At 44.9% G+C, this 20,458-nt stretch overlaps 1 protein-coding gene across 3 annotated transcripts in view; it reads left to right on the top strand.

Moving 5' to 3' along the window:
- ASB7 (ankyrin repeat and SOCS box containing 7) overlaps nt 1-17,862 on the top strand; it is a 35,906-nt gene extending 18,044 nt beyond the window's left edge. For all 3 annotated transcript variants that reach the window (XM_087829073.1, XM_016200396.2, XM_016200381.2), the window contains 2 exons: nt 701-1,306; nt 14,588-17,862. In XM_087829073.1, the coding sequence (XP_087685199.1) occupies nt 701-1,306; nt 14,588-14,727 (746 nt within the window). In that variant the 3' untranslated portion in view covers nt 14,728-17,862. The remainder of the gene's footprint in view (nt 1-700; nt 1,307-14,587) is intronic.
- The last annotated feature ends 2,596 nt before the right edge of the window (nt 17,863-20,458 follow it).

Below are 20,458 nucleotides of genomic sequence, written 5' to 3'. Positions count from 1 at the left end.
TAGGACAGGGTTTGGAACTGCTGTAGAAAATAATATTTACACAGTGCTGAGGTTCCTTCCAATTTTTCACACAACGTACTGTTGAATTCTTATAGATTCTGAAGTTCTTGTAAAACTCAGCATTCGGAATAGACCTTTATCTTATGAAAACCTGATTCATCCAGATCACTTAACATATATCTTACATGCTTTGGAATTTTTACAGACCACAGAGAAACCTTTTTTTTTTTTTTTCCCTTAATACACCCTAAAACAACACAGTCTGCCAGACCACAGAACATCCGTAATTTAGAACAGCAGATGTTGCTACACATGCTTCTCCTTAAAACCAAGAAGCACAAGAGAAAATAAAACAAAAAGTTAAAGCCCAAGAGAAACACGAAACAATACAGAGATGGGGGGGGCTTGAGCAGCCAAAGCAGTTGGTTCAGTTAGCAAGGACGGGACGTGGTGGCCTCAACTCTGTTTTTCGTGTCTATCTTTTAAATACTCTGTTAGCCCGAGTTCACGGCTTTCTACTAAACTTCCTTTTGCGTTAAAACTTCAGTTAAACTGAGTAAAGAGGTGCTTGATGTTCGCTGCAGTGTTGAATCATTTCACATTTTGTATGAGAATTGGCTAAAGCGTGCTGTGCCGCGGTAAGGGCTCGACGTTTTAGTCTCTGAGCCTGCTCACGGTCCCCTTTTGGTTTTCACTCCAGCTGACCCCACCGTTAAGGACTTAATCGGAGGCTTCACTGCTCTTCACTACGCGGCCATGCACGGCCGGGCCCGCATCGCACGCCTGATGCTCGAGTCTGACTACAGGGGCGACATCATCAACGCGAAAAGCAACGACGGCTGGACTCCCCTGCACGTGGCTGCGCACTACGGCAGGGACTCGTTCGTCCGGCTGCTGCTGGAGTTCAAGGCCGAGGTTGACCCGCTCAGCGACAAAGGTACGACCCCGCTTCAGCTCGCCATCATCCGGGAGCGGTCGAGCTGCGTGAAGATCCTCCTGGACCACAACGCCAACATCGACATCCAGAACGGCTTCCTGCTGCGCTACGCCGTGATCAAGAGCAACCACTCCTACTGCCGAATGTTCCTGCAGAGGGGAGCGGACACCAACTTGGGGCGCTTGGAAGACGGACAGACTCCCTTGCATTTGTCTGCCCTTAGAGACGATGTGCTGTGTGCACGGATGTTGTATAATTACGGAGCAGACACGAACACGAGGAACTATGAAGGACAGACCCCATTGGCTGTTTCATTAAGTATTTCTGGAAATGGTCGACCGTGTTTGGATTTCTTACAGGAAGTCACAAGTAGGTAACACAGTTATTCCTGTTATCGCATTTCTTAAAGTCGCACCTTCTGAGGGATTTAAGGTGTTTTTTTGCAACTAAAAATAATCAGGCATTCGTGATTCCTACTAGCCCTGCTTGGTAAGTAATACCTCAGTCGTCGGAAATAAAAAGGGCTTGCCATCACAAGAGTGCGTAGAAACCCCGTTGTGTTACTGAAAGTAATATGAGCGGGAAGTCAGGGTGAGAAGAAATTGAAAAAAAGACAGAAAGAGGATTTTTTTCATCCACGAAGATCTGTGTTAGAACAGGGCGGTTCCCACTGGGCATGAACACAGTTTTCAGGCTGCGGTGGACTTCAGGTGGAGCAATTAGGGGACGTTTGGACCTTAGATGCCCTACCTGTGGAAGCCGCCTGGGTTCTGTGCCTTTTTTATTGCTAAGCTGTTGTTCACATTTGCCGTTCACAGTGTGAACCCACGTGGCAGGGGACGGCAGTGTTACTCTCCTAAGTAGCCCAGTAAATCAGGTGCAGGATGCTAGAAATTGTCATGAGGAGAGATTCGCTACCGGTGGAAAATCCGGTGCTGGCTTCCCATTGTACCCGACCTGTTTTTGTGCAGGTGCTTGTTTTGGTTTTTCCATTAAAAAGCCTGGAAGCGTCTGCCCCACCTGTGTCGCGGTGCACGGGTCTGTCTTGCTCTCCTGATAGGGGCATTAGTGTGTGTGGACGGAGCCATCCTCTTACCCGGCTCCCTTGTGACTAGGCGAGTGCGTGTCTCCGAACTTAACATCCAACATAAAGCCAAAGTGTGTTTAAAAAAATGTTAGAGTTTGCTCTCTGCTGTGCTTGTTACTGAATCCCCCTTTCCTCCCGATTTTTAACATTCAGGAAACAATACACTCTGGATGCCAGGTGCTTGGGGGTAAGGGGTATACTTGACCTGATTATAAATAACCCGCTCTCTTCCTTGAAACTGAACTTGGGACTAAAACTCTTTCGAAGAAATGAAATTAGTTTGAATTTTGTGTATTTAGAAGGAAGAAAAGGTGACATTATTACGACTAAGTGTCTCCAGACTAAAGCATACAAGAAGTCACACTCGGGACCCGGCTCGCCCCGGGCACTAGAACTTCGTGTTATTGGAGATGGTCTCTCTCCACGCCATCCAGTATGGTGGCCACTAGCCCCGTGTGGCTGCTGAGCACTTGTTATGTGGTTCATGCCACCGAGAGACTGAATTTTCACTGTATCTGTTGAAGTTGAAGTGGCTGCAGGTGCCTAGTGCAGGGCCCCTGTGTTCTGCAGCACAGGTCTGCCCGCCTGGGGAGGTGTTTTGGGCCGTCGGGTAGGTGGTTCCTTGTAGAAAGCTCTCCCTGACTGTTAATACCCAGGCTGCATTTTAGGAAGAGATCGCAGTAAAATCTCAAGTGTTGATTCTCGATGCATTTTCTAGCAGTCTTCGTGATGGACTGGTAGGGGTGTTGGTGCCGTGAAGGATCAGATTTTTGCTCTTGAACTTGAGGTGCAGATTCTGCCGTGGAATTACAGCCTGTGAAGTGTATCTTTCATTATAAGTTCTGGGTGTCTTTTTGTTGTTGTTTTAGCTTCTACACTAGAGACGCTTGGTTGAATTAGTGTGGCTGCCTTTGGGAAGGCATGCTATGTATGTAAACATCTCCACCCCTTTTGTTAAATATTTTGCTCCCTCGCCCGGCCGGGCGTGGCTCAGCTGTTGAGCATCAACCTGGGATCCAGGCGATCAGGGTTCGATTCCCAGTCGGGACACATGCCCGGGTTGTGGGCTCGAACCCCAGTCGGGCGTGCAGGAGGCAGCCGATCAATGACTCTCTCATCATTGACATTTCTCTCTCTCTCTCTCCCTCTCCTTTCCTCTCTCTGAAATCAATAAAGATATATTAAAAACAACCATTTTGCTTCCTGGTTAACAGCATAGACTAGAGCTAGGCCGTGCAAGCTCAGGCCCCTAACTGCCACATATTAGTCGTGACCTTGGGCAGATTACCTGACTGCTCTGTGCCTGTGCCCTCATCTTAAAATTAGGATAATTGTATCTATACATAGGCTTACTGTGAAGATTAAACGAGTTCGTATTTATAATTCACTTAAAACAGGGCCCGGTACATTTTAAGTGCTATATGTGTCGGGGTTTTTTAAAATAAAACATTTAATTAAAGGAGATTGGGTGGACAGCAAGAGCTGCTACCAGCAGAGTGAACCCCTTTGGGTCTCATTTTACCCGGGCCTCTTATTTTCAACTCTATAGACTGTGTGTAGTCTGCGTATGGAGACAGCCAGTGGGGAGGTGGGAGCTGCCCCTTCGTCCCCAGTCCTCAATGATTCTGGAGAGCAAGAATGTTGAGGTAAAAAACAAGTACACATGGCCCCGGCTGGTGCGGCTCGGTTGGTTGGGCAGCGACCCAGGCATCGAAAGGTTGCTGATTCAATTCCCGGTCAAGGCACATGCCCAGGTTGCAAGTTTGATCCTCGGTAGGCTGCAAGCAGGAGGCAGCTGATTGATGTTTCCCTCTCACATCAGTGTTTCTGTCTTTCCCTCTCCCTTCCTCTTGCTCTAAAAATCAATAAAAAAATCTTTTTTTAAAAGAGGTTCACATGGACCTTTGAAATTCCGGGCAAGTAGAAAAACCAACAGGGATGTCTCTTGGTGCTTGAGGTCTCCCCTGCACAAGACGGAGTGGGCACCGTGTTGCTCTTGGTGAGTGTGGGTTGGCTGAGTGACTGGATCTTAGAAAGGTGGCAGCCAAGCAAACCCCATGTGGCGGAAGGACCCTGTGTCTCTTGAAGGCTGCAGTTAGTCACCATCTTCAGGTGCCTCGACATAACTCACTACTCCTTGACTCTCTGGTGGTGTCTCTTGCCAAAAGCAAAGTATTTCCGCTTCACTGGTGCAGTATTTATTACGAGTTCTCTGGCTGGTGAATAATTACGTGCTAGGAGAACCCACTGTAGCTGGCTGTCTTTGGAGAGCTGTCTACAGAAAGCCGGAGTGGAGGAAGGTAGGGTAGTTGGAGCATTTAGTCCAACCTGTGAGCTCCCTCCAGCCTCCGACACCACCGAGGTCTAAGCTCCAGGCACCGGGCTCTTGGCTTCTGATCTGAGGACTCCAGCTCCGGAGGCACAAGGACAGCAGAAGTGGACTTTATTCAGGGCCATTTTGCTGTCCATTGCACCATTCAACTAGAAGCAGGCTGTTTAAATTGGAAGAGCCCAAGAAAATCATAATCCGGAAATTTAAAAGCTACTGGGGGTTTTTAGAAAACTTGCTGTAAAAACATTGCATAAAAAGGGCAGAACAAGTGACTTAGTTATAAAGTAGTGTCTTCTGGTGTCTTGTTGATCGTGAACGGAGGGAGGAGCCATGAAGAGCTGCTGTCTGCTCACCTACAGCCAGACTTCTGACAACCTCTGCCTTCCACAAGGGCTGGAATTCCTCCAGCAAGCCGGCCAAGTGGAGGAGCAGCTCCTTTGTGCCCAGGAACAATGAGCCCAGCTAACTGAGCCAAGGATCATACCCAAAGAATGAGGATTGTCTGCAGAAGGGAAGATGTTTCCTGCTTAGTTGGTGGCGTCCATAAAAAGCCACTTTCTGTTCTTTTAGTGGTTTTCCTTGAAAGGAAAAAAAAAAAGTGGAACAAATACAATAAAGAGACAACAACAGAGAACAGCAAAGGCCTGATCGATGACAGAAATGGCAGTGAGAACACAGGAGCGGACGTTCTGATGGAGGTCCATTGAGGGCCAAGGCTCCGGGTCGGGAGGTAAACAGCTTCTTGCACCAGGCCCAGGGCTCAGGTGAGGCAGGTGAGGTGTGTAGGACACACAATTTCAGGAGGTGCTATTCTCAGGGTTGTGCACGTGCACATGGTTCATGAAAACCGAGTAATTTGTACACAGCTTCTGCACGCACACCACCACGGAGCTAAGAGGATCACAGACACTCTGGCGTGTAGGGCTGGGGTGCATATTCTCTAGCGAAGGTCAAGAGCAAAAGATCATAGGAATGTGGGCCCGTTTCAGACGAGAAAGTCTACATTTGTGCCCAAGAAAAGGGCAAGCGCAAGAAAACAGTAAGGATTCCTGGTAGACTGTTCCAGAAATCCAGCTTAGCCCGAGGATATGGTTGAAATGACGATGGAACTCTGCCCTGGCCGGTGCGGCTCAGTGGGTTGGGTTGTCCTGTGCACCAAAAGGTTGCAGGTTCGATTCCCAGTCAGGGCCCATGCCCGGGTTTCGGGCTCGATCCCCAGTAGGGGGCTTGCAGGAGGCAACTGAAGTGAATGTTCCCCTCTCACATTGATGTTTCTCTCCCTCTCCCTTCTCGCTCTAAAAAAATCAATAAAGATATGTTTAAAAAAATAATGATGGAACTCACCCTGTGGACTCAGATTATAATTTAGTGCTTTTTCCCTTACCATCTCTCTGCTCCACAATGTAAACTCTCCTAGTCAGCAATGGATGAAGTTACGCAGAATGTGAAATCTTTTCAGAAAGAAAGAAAAATTCCAGAGAAAGCAGAACCTCGGGCATTGACTAGGAAGAACTTTTCACCTTATGGGGAAAAGAGAAAAAAAGGGGGAGATTTTAATCATCTGCATGCCTGGAGTTTTGTTCAGAGAGAAGTGGTGCCGAACCTGCACTTGGGGAGGAAGCCCGCTTCCGAGTGCTCATGCGCAAAGCGTGCCCGCGGCAGGTTACCTGCAGGGCCTCGTGCACGTGGTGTGGAAGCCAGAGGAAAATTTTAGAGAACACAGGTCAGAGCTGCTCGTGCTGGAGGACGGTGCTGGGGAGGAGGCCGCTTCCACGTTTGATGGGCGAGCTCATTTGCAGAAGAGGTGCCACGCTGTGCTGCCCGCCGAGGAAATCCCTTCACTGGGAGGCTTTGCCCTTTGTGGGGGAGAGGAAAATGACCTAAAGGCCAAGTGGGCTCAAAGACCTTGTACAAGCAGCCAGGTCCAAGGCTGTTGGAGGCATCGGCTTGTCACCTCTGCCAGTGACATCCTCCTCTGTCCTCACTGTGTATGGAAACTGCCTCTGTAGAAGCTACTTCATTAAGGCACCTGATGGGCAAGATATTACTGTTACCGTCTAATATTTTCCTTAGTTTTAACATGCTAATCCTAGTTCTTTTAAATTGCCTGTCTGATCGTTCCAACATCTGTGTCGTATCTAAGTCTGGTGCGATGCTTGCGTTGTCTCATCCGACTGTGTTTTTTCTTGCCTTTTAGCGTGTCTTGTAATTTTTTATTGAAGCCAGACATGTATTAGGTAATAGGAACTGAGATAAATAGGCCTTTAATGTCAGGTTTTATGTTAACCTGGCTTGGGGCTGGGCTGTGTGTCATGTTTGCTGTAGCTGTAGGTGCCAGAGCCTTCAGGCTCCTCCGGTGGCCTTGGTCGTGGGCTCTTGACCTTGGGCTTCCCTCAGTCCTCAGCGGATCTGTGCCCTACAGCACTCTCACTGTTGCCCTGTTGGTATGCTGGTCAGGTGTGGGGTAGGCCAGTGATCTGTAGTCTTAGCTAAATCTCACTCTGGGATTTTTAGTCTGTTCAGCTCTTTCTCTTTGTAAGGATGGAAGTGATGACTTCCAAGGTCTTACGTGCTGGAGCTGAAACTGGAAGTCTATTCATTAGCTCTGTCATTTTATTTAAAATATGAAGAACATCCCGTCTGTGGTCCCTTGGGCTGAGGAGTGTTTTGCCCACTGGGCTTCAGAGGCACACGTCTCCTGTGCAACATCCTGATGAGCCCAGAGGTGCAGCCAAGTCAGCTGAGTCCGGTGGTGGAGAGAGTGGCCAGTGGGCTCTAGACCCGGTGTCTGACCTGCCTAATAAATTGGACAGGTGGCTTCCCCTCACCCTGCCCTGTGGGTCTCAGTTTCCCCCTCTGAAAGATGGGGAGTCACACTGTAGTCGCTGGGGTCCCTCTCTTTGTAAAACTTACCAATAACTGCTCTTCCAGGGGACAATTACCTGCTTTTGTGATGTGATCGGAGTTGATGATTTTGGATTCATGTAAAACAGTGGTTTTCTCAGTATGGACTCTTAAGGGTCCTCAGGACTGTTTTAGGTGCCCGTGAGGTCAACAGTGATTTATATGAAGATTTATTTGCCTTTTCACTGCCCTGACATTTGCACTGATGCTGAAAGGCGCAGTGGTGGTGACAGTGGCCCCTCAGCATCAACAGGGCTGTGGCCCCAGAGGGTACAGTAGTCATCCTGTTCTCCACCACCAGGCAATCCCAGACAGAGTATTCTGGTTCCTAATAATTTCATTAGGTTTTACCCTTTGAACGTGTATCTTTTTAAATATTCTGTGGGATGGAATCTGAAAGTGTTCTTACTGCACACTGAGGCGACGGAATGGAGGAAAGCACTCCTGCGATTTGAGCTGAACCAGCAGCTTCTTCCGTGGTACCATTGTTACCTGAAGGATTGACAGTAAAACCATAGCTCTTCAGTCTTGGGTGTTTGGCATACATTTTCCTAAAAATGAATAAAGTTCACTTGGCATCTTAAGGAAAACAACTGAGAGTATTTATGGCAAGTCATAAAACTTGAGGTTTCAAGTGAAAGTCAGAATTTTGAACATCTTGTATTTGCCACTGTGACATTGACAGTTTCCCAATATGTAGGCTTTTTTTGAGATCAGTGGAGGTATTAAAGTGATTTTTTGATATCGTAAAGAAATGGCTCAACATTTGGAAGATCTGCGTATCCCACTGAACCAGACAACCAGTGCACAATGTCACAAAATCACACGTGGGTAAAACATCCGTTCATAGGGCAAGGTGGACCGGAGGGTTTTAACATGAAAGAGAACAGGAAGTTCACTGACTTGGTTTTAGATCCCATATGGCAAGTAGCCTTTAAAAAACACACTACTTGTCGAGTTTTGGTGGAGTATCAAAGAACATCCACAATGATCTGAAAAGACTATTAAAATATTCCTTCCTTTTCCAACCACATAAATGCAAGTGAAGCTGTATTTTCTCCACATTTCAGTCAAGAGAGCCAGTGCAGCAGATGGGATACAAAAGCAGATCTGTGAATCCAGACCTTAGGAGATATTTGCAAAACAATATAAAACATTGCCACTCTTGAGATCCTTTTTGTTTTGGAAACCAGCTTTTTTATTTTCATAAACGTGTATTTGAACTGCTGTTACTACTGTTATTTTTCAATGAATTAATATTTTTAAATTTCTAAATATGGTAAATACAGATATAAACCCACAGAAACCAAAATTCTTTGAGGTCCTCTAATTTTAAGAATGCAAAGAGGTCCCAAAACTAAAAAGTTGTCACCAGGTGTTGTGCCATTTCTACATTCAAATTTTTAAGGACACCCTATTAGCCAAGTGTTTTAGAATTTGATCAGTCTGTGATGTATTTCTGTTGGTAGTTGCATTCTGTGGATAAAGTGAAATATTTTAAACGGCTGCTTGCCCTGTGCCAGCATATTTATTACTTAGGATCTGTAGAGATCCATAATTGCTGAGTTGTGTCTATAATTGTGGTTCTATCAGATGTTATGGGGGTAAAACAGATTTATTCAAATTGGTTTTGAAGACAAGTAGTGTGTAAAAGGTAGGACTGGGTTGTATTTTGATTTGAATGTTGTTTTTTAGTATGTTTTATTGGTTTTAGAGAGAGAAGAAGGGAGAGGGGGGAGAGAAACATCAATCGGTTGCCTCCTGCGTGCCCCCTACTGGGGATCGAGCTTGCAACCCTGGCAATGTGCCCTGACGGGGAATCAAACCAGCAACCTCCGGGTGCATGGGACATGCCCAGCAAACCGAACCACAGCAGCCAGGCCCATGATTTATATTTTAAGGCAAGCTAGAAACTGCCTTTGTTTTATAAAGTAAGACTTATTTCACAAATTTTGTACTAAGTCCCTGTGAAGGGAATTCAGAGGCAAGAGGAACAAAAGAAAAGGTGCTTATAATGGGATTTTAAAATGGAAAGCTGAGATAAAACAAAGAAAGAGGTATTGGAAACCCACTCCAGATGTTGACCTAAGACGGGGAGGTGCTGGAAGGAAGAGTCAGATCGTGCGGAGCCATCCAGAGGGGCTAAGTCTTTCTCTTTGGGTTTTCTTTGGGGGGTTGTTTTTACACCCTCACCTCCACCTCCAGTCTCTACCCACCTGTTCTCCAAAGATAAACCTATTTTACTTTTATTTTGTTCAATTTGGTTATGTAAAAATGTTTTGCGCCTCTGTGTACTTTTACAAATATTGTATCCAAATAAGTTTAGTCTAATCTTAACTACAATAATGGCGATGTCAAAAGGAGGGAGTTTAGGATGTTTGATTTTCCCAATTACGCTGCTGCCCTGGTTTTGTAATTTATACTAGATGAGACCCTTCAAAAGCCGATTTCCTATTTTATACCAGCCCAATTATTACTAATGATGGGCTTCTTTCCCAAATGGAAAGACTAACAACCCTTTGAACTGTTACGTAATTCCATTGTAGTTCATTAGTATGAATACCTTGTAGTTTTTATGCATCCCCAAAGTGTTATAATTCCTTAAATTACACTCTTTTGTGTGATGTCCCCCCAGAGACAGCCCCCTGTGGCAAACCCATGTTGTTATATAACAGGGTAGGGATAATTTTCTAAGGCACCTCGTAAACATTGTGCACGTGTGTGTCGAGTTTTTTCCTTCCGTCCGTTTTTTCTCTTTTTCAGCTTTCTTTCCCTCTGCTACTGCCTCCCTCCCCCCCCCCTTTAATCTTTGGGACAGTGTGTTTTTGAGCGTATAACCTTCTATTCCCGCAATGATATTCCCGAAAAGAAAAAATACCCCAGGGCTACTACCTGGCAAGGTGGGTAATGTCTGCGCACGTGGAGCAGCGGGGTACCGATACGCCTCACTTGGTCACGGTGCATTCTTTTATTTATTTATTAAAATATATCTTTATTGATTTCAGAGAGGGAGGAGAGAGAGACATCAATGAGAGAGAGTCATTGGTCGGCTGCCTCCCGCACACCCGCTGCTGGGGATCGAGCCCACACCCCGGGCCTGTGCCCTGACCGGGAATCAAACCGTGATCGCCTGGATCTTAGGTCAGTGCTCAACCGCTGAGCCACACCGGCCGGACCCTGCACATCCTTTTATACAGTGAGCGTTCTCACGTCTCTCCCTGACCCAGCCATGTGGCGATTTCCAGTGATCTCCATCCATTTGCCCAGGACTGGTTCCCAGCAGTGGATTACCCATGGCTCCTTTACTGTGAGCCATTGACTAGTTTTCTTACCCTTAACACCAGGAGGACAGGCACTTCAGCTCCCAAGAAGGAGCCGTCTCCTTTTCCGGGAAGGAGAAGCAAACATTATTTTTACAAGTACTTAAATATTACTATTTTAACTTCTATTTACTTAATACTTATATAGCTCTTCCTGTGTGCCTAGTTCTATTCTAAGCACTTGACCAAAATTAACTCTTTTTACGCCTGTCAAGCCTGTGACGTAGGCGGTGGTGTCCTCAGTTCATAGGTGAGGACGCTGAGGCCGAAGGCTGAGTGACTCACCTAAGACACACAGGCTGCAAGTGGTGAGCCAGGAGTCCAGCCCAGGGAGTCTGGCTCCGGCCTTGATGCCTTAGCCACTATGGTGTGTGTGCCTCTGTCACAAAGGTCATTCTGCAGACAGGAATCACACATGGTCAGGAAATCCTTAAAAAATCAGATTCTCTCCCTGGCTGGTGTCGCTCAGTCGGTTGAGCATCATCGGTGCACGCAAGAGTTGCCAGTTGAATTCCTGGTCAGGGCACGTGCCCGGGTTTGGGGCTCAATCCCCAGTAGGGGGCGTGCAGGAGGCAGGCTGTTGATGTTATGCTCTCACATCAATGTTTCTCTCTCTCCCTCTCCCTTCCTCTCTGAAAAGTCAATAAAAATATATATTTTTTAAATGAGATTCTCCCAAAATAGTAAAAGGTTGCCACAACCTGCTGCTTACGATAAAGAAAAATCAGTGGCAAACTGAGCAAAGCTTTCCCATATTTACGCACAGAAAGTTCCTTTTTCCCTTGGAAAGGCCCACGCAGAGCTAACTCCTGAGGACGGTAGTGTTTGTGTAGCTGTGTCCCTTGGTCGAGAGTTGCTAGCTCATCTTTGCCCTCTAGCATTTATCATAAATGAGAAGAGAGCCACGACACTTCCAGTGTTCTGCCTGGGGAGTCTTCTTCACTAGGTCATTAGGCTGTTTCCTGTTTGCCACATTACCGCATGTGACAGTGTCTCCAAACTTTCCTTTCAGCCCTGATCCTGGCCTCCTTGAAGCCCCATGACACAAACTTTGAGATTTGAGATTTTTTTATGGTAGCCCCCTACTTCCAGGGCCCAGAATCTCACAGGGTCATCTAATGCTGAGAAATGGAGAGGCTTAAAACAGTGATCGTCGATGATTTTACTTCTCTGCTCCACACAGTGTCACCTGGTGTCCCTCGGCTGGGGCCTTTTCTTTCCAAAGCCGCTCACTCAGGTGCCTGGGAGCTCACCCAGGACCATCAGGCCCTGACCTCGGTTCCTTTTTATAGACTGCCCAGACTGCTTTGTGGCGTGGTGGTGGCTGTGTTCTAAGAGTGAGTGTCCCAAGGCGAGGTGAAAGCCATGTCTCCTCTTATGACTTAGCCATAGACGTCCCATGGCGTCCCTTCCACTATCGTCACAAGCCCACCCAGTCTCAAGGAGAGGGCACCTGGACTCCCCTCTCTTACTCATGGGCTCATTCAATCACACTGTAGAAACAGCATGGGGCATAGGACATACTGTGGTCATCGTTGGAGAGTGCCGTGTGCTGCAATATGAGACGATCTGAAGGTGTCCCATTACAGAACCTTTTGTCTCAATCTCTTCTTTATTGCCAGTAATTTAGCAGTTCCAATACTATAGTTTTTCCACTTGGTTGGATGGCATGTCTTCATTTAAGTATGCATGCAGACCTCTATATGTCAGCTTTTTGCCTGAATACATTGAGGTTATTTTTTTTATTAATATTGTACTTTGAAAAGAACCTGCCATCTATTAGGAAAATCAGATTCTTTGCTTTCAAAAAAAGGAGCTTCCCATCTAATTCATATTCTGGTTTGCACGTGCAGATCAAATGTCGTAGAAGCATTTATCAAAAAATGACAGTGATCACTTTGTCTCTTCCTAGCAGTCACCGCTGAATGGCGATGAAAAATCACTCAGAACAGCTTAGAAAATGATTTGCTGTTGACACGGGTGTGTTTCGCAATGAGCTGGCTGGTTTCTGCTTTACGGACAAGCCTGTTGAGCATTCATTCATTCTGTTGGTATTCGTGGCGCACTGCGCCGGGCGTTGGGCTTACACGGGCAGCCAGAGCGGTCCTCGCGGAGCATGTCGTGGAGTGAGGAAGATGGGCATTGGTGGGTCATGCCAACTGCTGTAAGATCACAGCCTCGTTAAACACCAAAGGCGCTCCGAGAGTGTCTGCTGGGGAGCCTGACCTCCTCTCCCCGGATGGAGCCCTTTGCGCAGGGATCCGGGAGACGCGTGGGCGTGAGTGCCACAGCCACGCTCAGATCCCCGTGCAGACCTCTGGACACGCTCATGCTCCTCATTTGCAGACATTTCTAGGGAATCAGTAGCTTCTGCTGTGTTTCTCTTAAGGGCCCTTAAATGTATGAAGTAACTCTTGGAAAACACTTGTTCCCACAGGCCTCCCAGAGCAGAGGTCTGAGTTTTAAAGAGCCTTTTTTATTTAGGAAGGATTCCTTTCAAATAATGCTCATCACTGAAGACAAACAAGTTCAGTTCAAGTAAGGGTTTAAGTACCAAGCAGAGCATTGGTCCTCCACGTGTGGCCTGGGGACCTCTGGGCCTCCCCGAGACCCTTCCAGGATATCTGAGGTCAAAGTGATGTTCATAATAACGCCACGTCATGCTTCGCCTTTTTCACATTCCTTCTTTCATGCGTGTAAGGGGGCCTTTCGAGAGACTGGAGGATGTGATTTCATCCCAGCGGATTGGATGCAGAAGCGTAGGTGAGAGTCCAGCCAGACGTTGCAAAGCTTTGGGAAATTTTATTATGTTCATAACATTGTCATTTATGTTAGCGTGGAATAAGTTTCTTTCTGTTGTTTCTTACTGAATTAGTAAGTACTTCTGAATCTCTCTTTTAGCTTCTGTATGGTAATTATCGATGGCTATAACCCACGTCAGAACAGTTTTCATTCCCTGGTCATTTTCAAAAGTGTAAAGGCACATGGAGACTGAGGACTTTGAGAACCCCTGAAATAGAGCTTTTTACTTGACTTGGAGCTTGTTACTTAATCTCTCAGACACAAGGAGTCTGTAAAATGGGGTGATGTTCAGAGTCCTTCCCTCATAAAAGGATTAAAGGAGCTGGTGTGTGTGGGTTTATAAGAATCCATGGCACAGAGTAGGCAGTGCTACGTGTGTCGGCTTCCATTATCATCAGCATTTAATGTGAAAGCAGAATTTAGGGAAATCCACCCACTACCGAAGCTAAGAATTTTTGCTTACGTTTGGGGCCGTATTGCTTTGGTAAAACACAGTATTCGGAAGGGAAAGAGATAGGGTTTTGCCATTTTCTTCTGAGTTGGGTTTTAGCGGAGGTCTTTATTGGTCAGTGGTCAGAGTGTGAGGTTGGAAGAGACATAAATTCAGAACTGCTTGGGGTACTTTCCCTACCTCCCCCTCTGCCTTTCCAGTCCACACCTTATCCCCGCAGCCAAGGTCTGCTGTGCTCAGGGTCACGGTGGACAGGTGGGCTGGTGGTGTTTGGGAAACCTCCCCAGAAGCTGTCATGTGTCTAGGCTCCCATTTGGTCCCCTTGCTTTTCGAATGAGAACCTGAAGCCCGGGGAGCGATTTGCTCACACAGGCTCCCCCAGCACATTAGAGGCCCAGCCAGGATGAGAACCGGCATTCTGACTTGTCATGGAAAAGACACCGGGCTCAGAATCAGGACCAGTTTCAGTCTTGGTCCGAAAGCCTGAATTGGTCGTCTAACGTTGATCCGTGTCCTGAAATCCCTGATATTTAAAACGGAGGTGAAAGTATTGACCATCCCAAGGTCGACTGGATGAGAAATCTCAAGGTGGTGCCCAGGGAACAGTCTCTTAGTAGAGGTTTCTGTACTCATGTGCATGTTGAGTCCATAGAGAGACACTTGCCAGTGAAATAGTGATTTTCAGAACCGAAAAGCCTGCCTTACCTATTCTGCTTTGTAGCTTTGTAACACTCTCTTTTTTCTGTCTTTTTAGGGCAGCCCAGAAACTTGCAGGACCTGTGCCGAATTAAAATTCGACAATGTATAGGCCTTCAAAACCTAAAACTACTTGATGAACTACCAATTGCCAAGGTCATAAAAGACTACTTAAAACACAAATTTGATGATATCTGATAGACACAGAACTGTGAGCAAGATGAGTTCTATTCCAGATACTTAAAAGGCTTTTGGCCTTGCACAAAGTATATCCTATGCAATTTCTGATTTGCTGTGAGGTCAGAAAGCAGGTATACACTTTTAGGTTTATTTTTGTTCATTTGTTTGTTTGGTTTTCATTGTAGGGGAGGGTTTTTTTTTTATATATATATATATATATATAAACACACCACATGCTTGAAGGTCTTAATTTGGTTTCTTGGTCCAGGTTTCAGAGGTCCAAGCTTTCTATACAATATTGCATTTACAAAAAATTGTTTTTCCAAAACGATGCAGGCAGGTTTGGAGTGGAGAATTTTTCCCTTCGCAAAAGTCCGGTTTCATTGGCGTGCATGTTACTATAATCCAGCAGAGCACATGTTGAAGTTGGGGGTCGTAGTCTCACCCAGGGGGGTCCTGGGCTCTACTGGAAAATGCCCGAAGAAATTTTTTAAGTCCTGCTGTCACCTCATTCATTTTTAATGAATACAAATCGGCTGTTTTCAAACTGTTCCTTTCCTAATTACTGTCGCTTTCGGGGGACATAAATCCGGTACCTCTGTTTTCCCATCGGCGTGCTCTTGTTTTTAACTTATTTTTTTTTTATTTTTATTTTTTTTAGCAACTGCAGTACACTACCCAGAGACAGGGGGCCTCAACTTGTCTCTGTTTGAATAGTGCTTTTAAAAAAATTTAATGAGAAAGAAAATCACTTTCTAAAGCCACACTGTATTCTGTTTTTAAAACGCCTCCAGTGCAATACTTTTTCTGGTGTATTTTATACCTTATTTCATGTGATGGTCCTCATTCCACAGCCGGCTTTGACATGCCCGTGAGAACAGGAACTGCCACTCTCATTTTCATTGCAGGACCATAGTATCTCGGTTGCAATTTCCATTTTAAGTTTCGTCCTTGACTCCACTGGGAGCAGAAAATTTCATATCCTGGTGGTAGAACATTCCCGAAAAATAGCCCCAAATATTGTTAAACCATTTGGCTCTAAAGGCTAAATAATACGGGGTGGTTCCATGGTGGTGGTGGTTTTTCCTCCCCAGTTAAGAAAAACCTCCAAAGGGTAAAACTTCTAATGGGTGCACATTTGTAGGTCTGATTAACGCCTAATATGCTAATGAAACATTTCCTGTCCAATTTAAGGCTAGACACAGGGAAGCTCCTCGGGACAGTGATTTTCAGGGTTGATGGGGCCCACGCTTGCAGCGTAAAAACGGATCTGATAATGTGTCTGTAATGATGGAAAAGCTCCCGGAAGCTGTAGGGTCTGTGGTGGTGCCCTTGGAAATGGGTGCTGAGCTTGAATTGTCACCGTTTAGTTTCCCAAAAACCTTTTCAAATATCCCAGGATTGTTCTTAGTGCTTTGGGAAATTTCAGAGTAGTTAACGCACTGGTAATAAATTTCTTATCAGAAGTTTCCGCAATAAAGGGGCTTCTCTTGTCTGAGTTGCTAGTTCTATGTCATTAAGTATGAAACTGTTTCACCTGAAGAGTTTAACAGCGGAATTGGGCATCTGCTCGCTTGTCACTTTGGGAAGAAGATGATTCGGGGGTCACCGATGGGGGACATAGGATGTTTTGTAGGGAGCTAATGAGCGTGTGGCCAGCATTGTCACCATCCCCAAACTGTAACCGCAGCCTGGTGGCTAGAAATAGGTGGTCTGTTCTTTTCCCCACAAAAACATCTCTAGAAAGTTAGCTTCCGAGAGAGTGTCCCTTGTGAAATTGGGAGCCCAGCTGTGTTCTGATTCTCTAAACTAATACTCAGTTCAGAGCTAAGACACAGCAGCAGCAGCCCAGACGTGGCACAGCCAGGAATGAATTGAGCTTCAGTTCTCCCCCAGCCCCCAGGAGGTGAGGACATGGGAGGGCGAATGTCAGTGACAATTCCCACACGGCTGTTTTCTTCCTATACCTGTATTAATTTAATCGGTTAATTTAAATTATTTTCTTCCCCCAACTATTCCAAGGTGTCCAAACCAAGCCACTGAGTTTGAGTCAGGGAATTCCAAGTACAAAGATCAGATTAAGGTAAATTCTTCTTTCTGTATTGCTGCTGCGACTTCAGAAAAAAAATTATGAGAGCTCCTTCCGGAATTGAAATTTCTATTTAATGAAGATGTGTATAATTCCATTATTTATTGTTTGAGGTTTGATTTATCTGGACACTTAAAGAGAATGTTTTATTTTTGTTAATAAAAATCCCAATCACATATCATATTTCACAGTAACTAAAATGTCTCGAAATCGGTAATCCGTGGAATGTAGGGATAAATGTGCGGGTCCGAATTTGAATCTAATTGTCTGAGAAGCATCCCGTGGCCACATAATGTGTAGAGAAAACAAGTATTTTCAGAAAATCAACTAATTGGTTTTTCCAGAATCTTGACTGAGATGTTCAGAGTCATATCAAATTTGTTACTGGTCCTTCCTGTTTCTTTCGAAAGTTATTATTTAAGCCTCTGACTAAACCTTTATAAAAATATATTTGGCAAGTACACCAAAGAGACCAGCTCCTAAAAGATTATGATCATCCATGAACTGCCAACCTCATCTTTTGAAACCAAGATTTTTTTTTCCCCCGTGTAAATATTTGTGTTCATAAATGTACAGCAGAGCAAGAGTGGTTTTTAGATTATTTAATTCCCATATTTCTAAACTATTTACTACAGAATAACCCCGCGCTTGTTCGTTTGGACGACTTGACCGTTTCGTTTAATTCATGATCAGTCATGCTTGGAACAGCATTTCCACTAGAGAATTCAGTGTCCTGGCAGTGGCCAGAGGACACGCGGAACACGAGGGAGCTAGCACCGTCTGTCAGGCGCACACCCTAAGCGACGAGAGTGTGTAGTTTAACGATCAGAGTGGACCATACGAAAATCGAGATTCTAACCTTCCTGCCGAATTGCTCAGTAGGCCAGAATGTGATCTGGATGAGGCCCTTTGCCCCCAAATTTAGCTTTCCTGTAATTCCTAGTGTGTTCTATCATAATGTATTTTGTTCTTTCTTTGTAATGTAAGTTTGTTTTGCTTTGGGTCAATTTGAATTAAAAAAAAAACAACAACAAAAAAAAAGACTAAATCTGGTTTAAAACTTACTGGAATCGTGTTTTATTTCTAGGCTGCCTTAATGATTTAACATTTCCCTGCTCTTTGGTGAAAGAGAACAAAAATCTAATCTTCATCAGCTTTATTTTTTTATTTTTATTTTATTTTTTAATTGATTTTTTAGAGAGAGAGAAAGGGAGAGAGAGAAACATCGATGTGAGAGTGAAACATTGATTGGCTGGCTGCCTCCTGCACACCCCCTACCAGGGATTGAGCCCGAAACCCGGGCATGTGCCCTGACCAGGAATCGAGCCAGCGACCTTTCAGGGCACAGTGTGATGCCCAACCCACTGAGCCCTTGGCCAGGGCTCATCAACATTTTAGATAATTGGGAACCGTGTAAGAATGTAATACAGAAAATAGAACGATTTTAGATCAGATGAGGCGGTGCTTACCACCACTATTGTTGTTTTTTAATGCATTTTGCAAATATCAGCCAACAAATGGCTTTCACATCCTTAAATGTGTTGCTCTAATGGCCAGCCTTTGGGGCTGCGCTCACCTCTGGCCCGTGCCTGCCACACCTTGACTGAGGACAGAGTTTGGGCCACAGCGTTTCTAAGCACAGAACAGCAATGCAGCTAAAACAGTGAGTTTGAGGTCGTTTCTTAGGCTGCAGGAGATAAAAGCAAAACAACTTTGCTTTCACACTTCCTCTGTGTAACATCAGCATAGCTCGATTCAGGAGAGACCTCAGACTGACATGAGTGATGGCGTGCCGAGGAAAAGGGAGACAGGATTTAGCACTTCACGCAGAAATTCGATGTTTTGCAACTCTAATCTTGTTGCAGACTTGTCCGGGGTTTGGCACAAGCGGAGGCCAAGAATGGGACATTTGAAACTATTCCTAATGATCAGCAGGGGAGTTCAGATGTGAAAAATAGTTGTGTTGCTTGGAGCTCGTGAGGTCATTCCTTTTCCAATATGATGTAAGTAGGGTATTGTTTTTTCAGCTGAAAGACAATTTACAAAAGTGGCTGAGTAGCTATTGATAAAACAGATTATCTACTTGATAAAGGAAAACAATTCCCCATCTCATGTAGTTGGGCTTCCAAGATGAAAGGAAATGGATCTGGATCCTCTGCCTGTATTTATGTAACAATGTTACCCTGTGTTCTCTTAACAGGTCTTACAAATTTTGATGTTACAGTTTATAGTAGCTTAAGTACCAATAAAGATTTTAAGTAGCCACTGCCAGGTACTGATACTTAGGCCTGAGCTGATGCAGATTCCTCAGATGCAAAGGTAATTGGTCTTGAGCATTACGCTGTCATTAGGAAGGTCTCTTAAGTCTTAGGTAATCAAAACAAAGGGCCAGCCATCATGTGGCCGTATATGATCTCATGCCTTTCCTTGTCTTCAGAATTTTGTAGTATATTTCTCTAAGATCGTGGTCTGTTTTATAGCTGTCTCATGATCTTCCAAAAGAACACGGATTCCTGAGTGACAGTTAATATTCTGAATCCTATTTGGAAAGAGGGAGTGGATTTCTGGAAGGTTCCATAAGGGATCATCAGGGTGCTAATGAAACCCTGTCTGATCTCTTGTCCTGAAGGGGTTTCTTACACTTAAGTCCTGAGATGGGTTCTGCAGGTTCGTTCATTCAGCGGTGCCCAGAGTGCCTCCTGCTGGACGTCCAGATCGATCAATTCTGAAGACCCTTAAACCATTAGGAGAAAAAAATCAGAGTTACGCAAATTGTTTCTCCTCTGTTGCAGGTAAAACCCCTAAAAAAAATCAGATGACCTTTTAAAAAAAATCATGAAATCTTTTGTAGTTGTTATAAACGTATCTTAAGTTAAATATTGGTTTCTCCCAGCACCTTAAACATCCCACATAGAACCTTCTTAAGGTTTCCTTTTATTTGGGAAATGGTTTTAAATGAATATAAATGTCATTTTCATTGTGTTTCATTAAGTTGTGATGAAGTGATTGAGCTCTCTGTGGAACAGTCTTTTGTGAATCAGAAAAGAGATGGCTTCCTTTGGACAATGGGACTCAGTTGAAGTTGAGAAACGCGGTGACGTGACTGACATGGAGGTAGCCAGCTGCAGAGGTTTCCTATTTTATCTGGCAAAGGGACTTATATTTTCCTTGCTGCTCAGTCTTGAGCTAATGTTCCCTCCTCCTCTAAGTGTTTTGGGTCAGGTCACTGCTGTTTTCTTTTCCTTTACAAAAAAAAAAAAAAACAACCCAAAAAACAAAAAGCCAAAAGAAAAACCACCACTTGTAGGGTGGACTTACTGTACACGACCGTTTGATATTTTTTTAGCAGTTTTCTCGATTTCTCCCTCTTGATTCTGGCCACTTAGCCCTTTTAGGGAGGTTCACACACATGCACAAAGTGTGGCCATGACCTCGCCAAGTTGCTTTTTCTGTGGATTGTTTTCCCTGCCTGACCTGGGTAGAAATCGGGCTTAATATTTGATGAATTAGCCTGAGCTACCTTCATTTCCCCACCAGACAGGAACAAATTGCACTTCTTCCTGGTTTTTGTTTTTTGTTATTGTTTTTTTTAAAATATGCTTTTATTGGTTTTAGAGAGAGAGGAAGGGAGAGGGAGAAACATCAGTGAGAGAGTCATCG

This window comes from Miniopterus natalensis, chromosome 22 (genome assembly GCF_054644295.1).
Source record: "Miniopterus natalensis isolate mMinNat1 chromosome 22, mMinNat1.hap1, whole genome shotgun sequence".
NCBI classification, from domain to species: Eukaryota; Metazoa; Chordata; class Mammalia; order Chiroptera; family Miniopteridae; genus Miniopterus; species Miniopterus natalensis.
The sequence above is the reverse complement of the archived record's forward strand: the minus strand, read 5'-3'. Positions and strand labels throughout refer to the sequence as shown.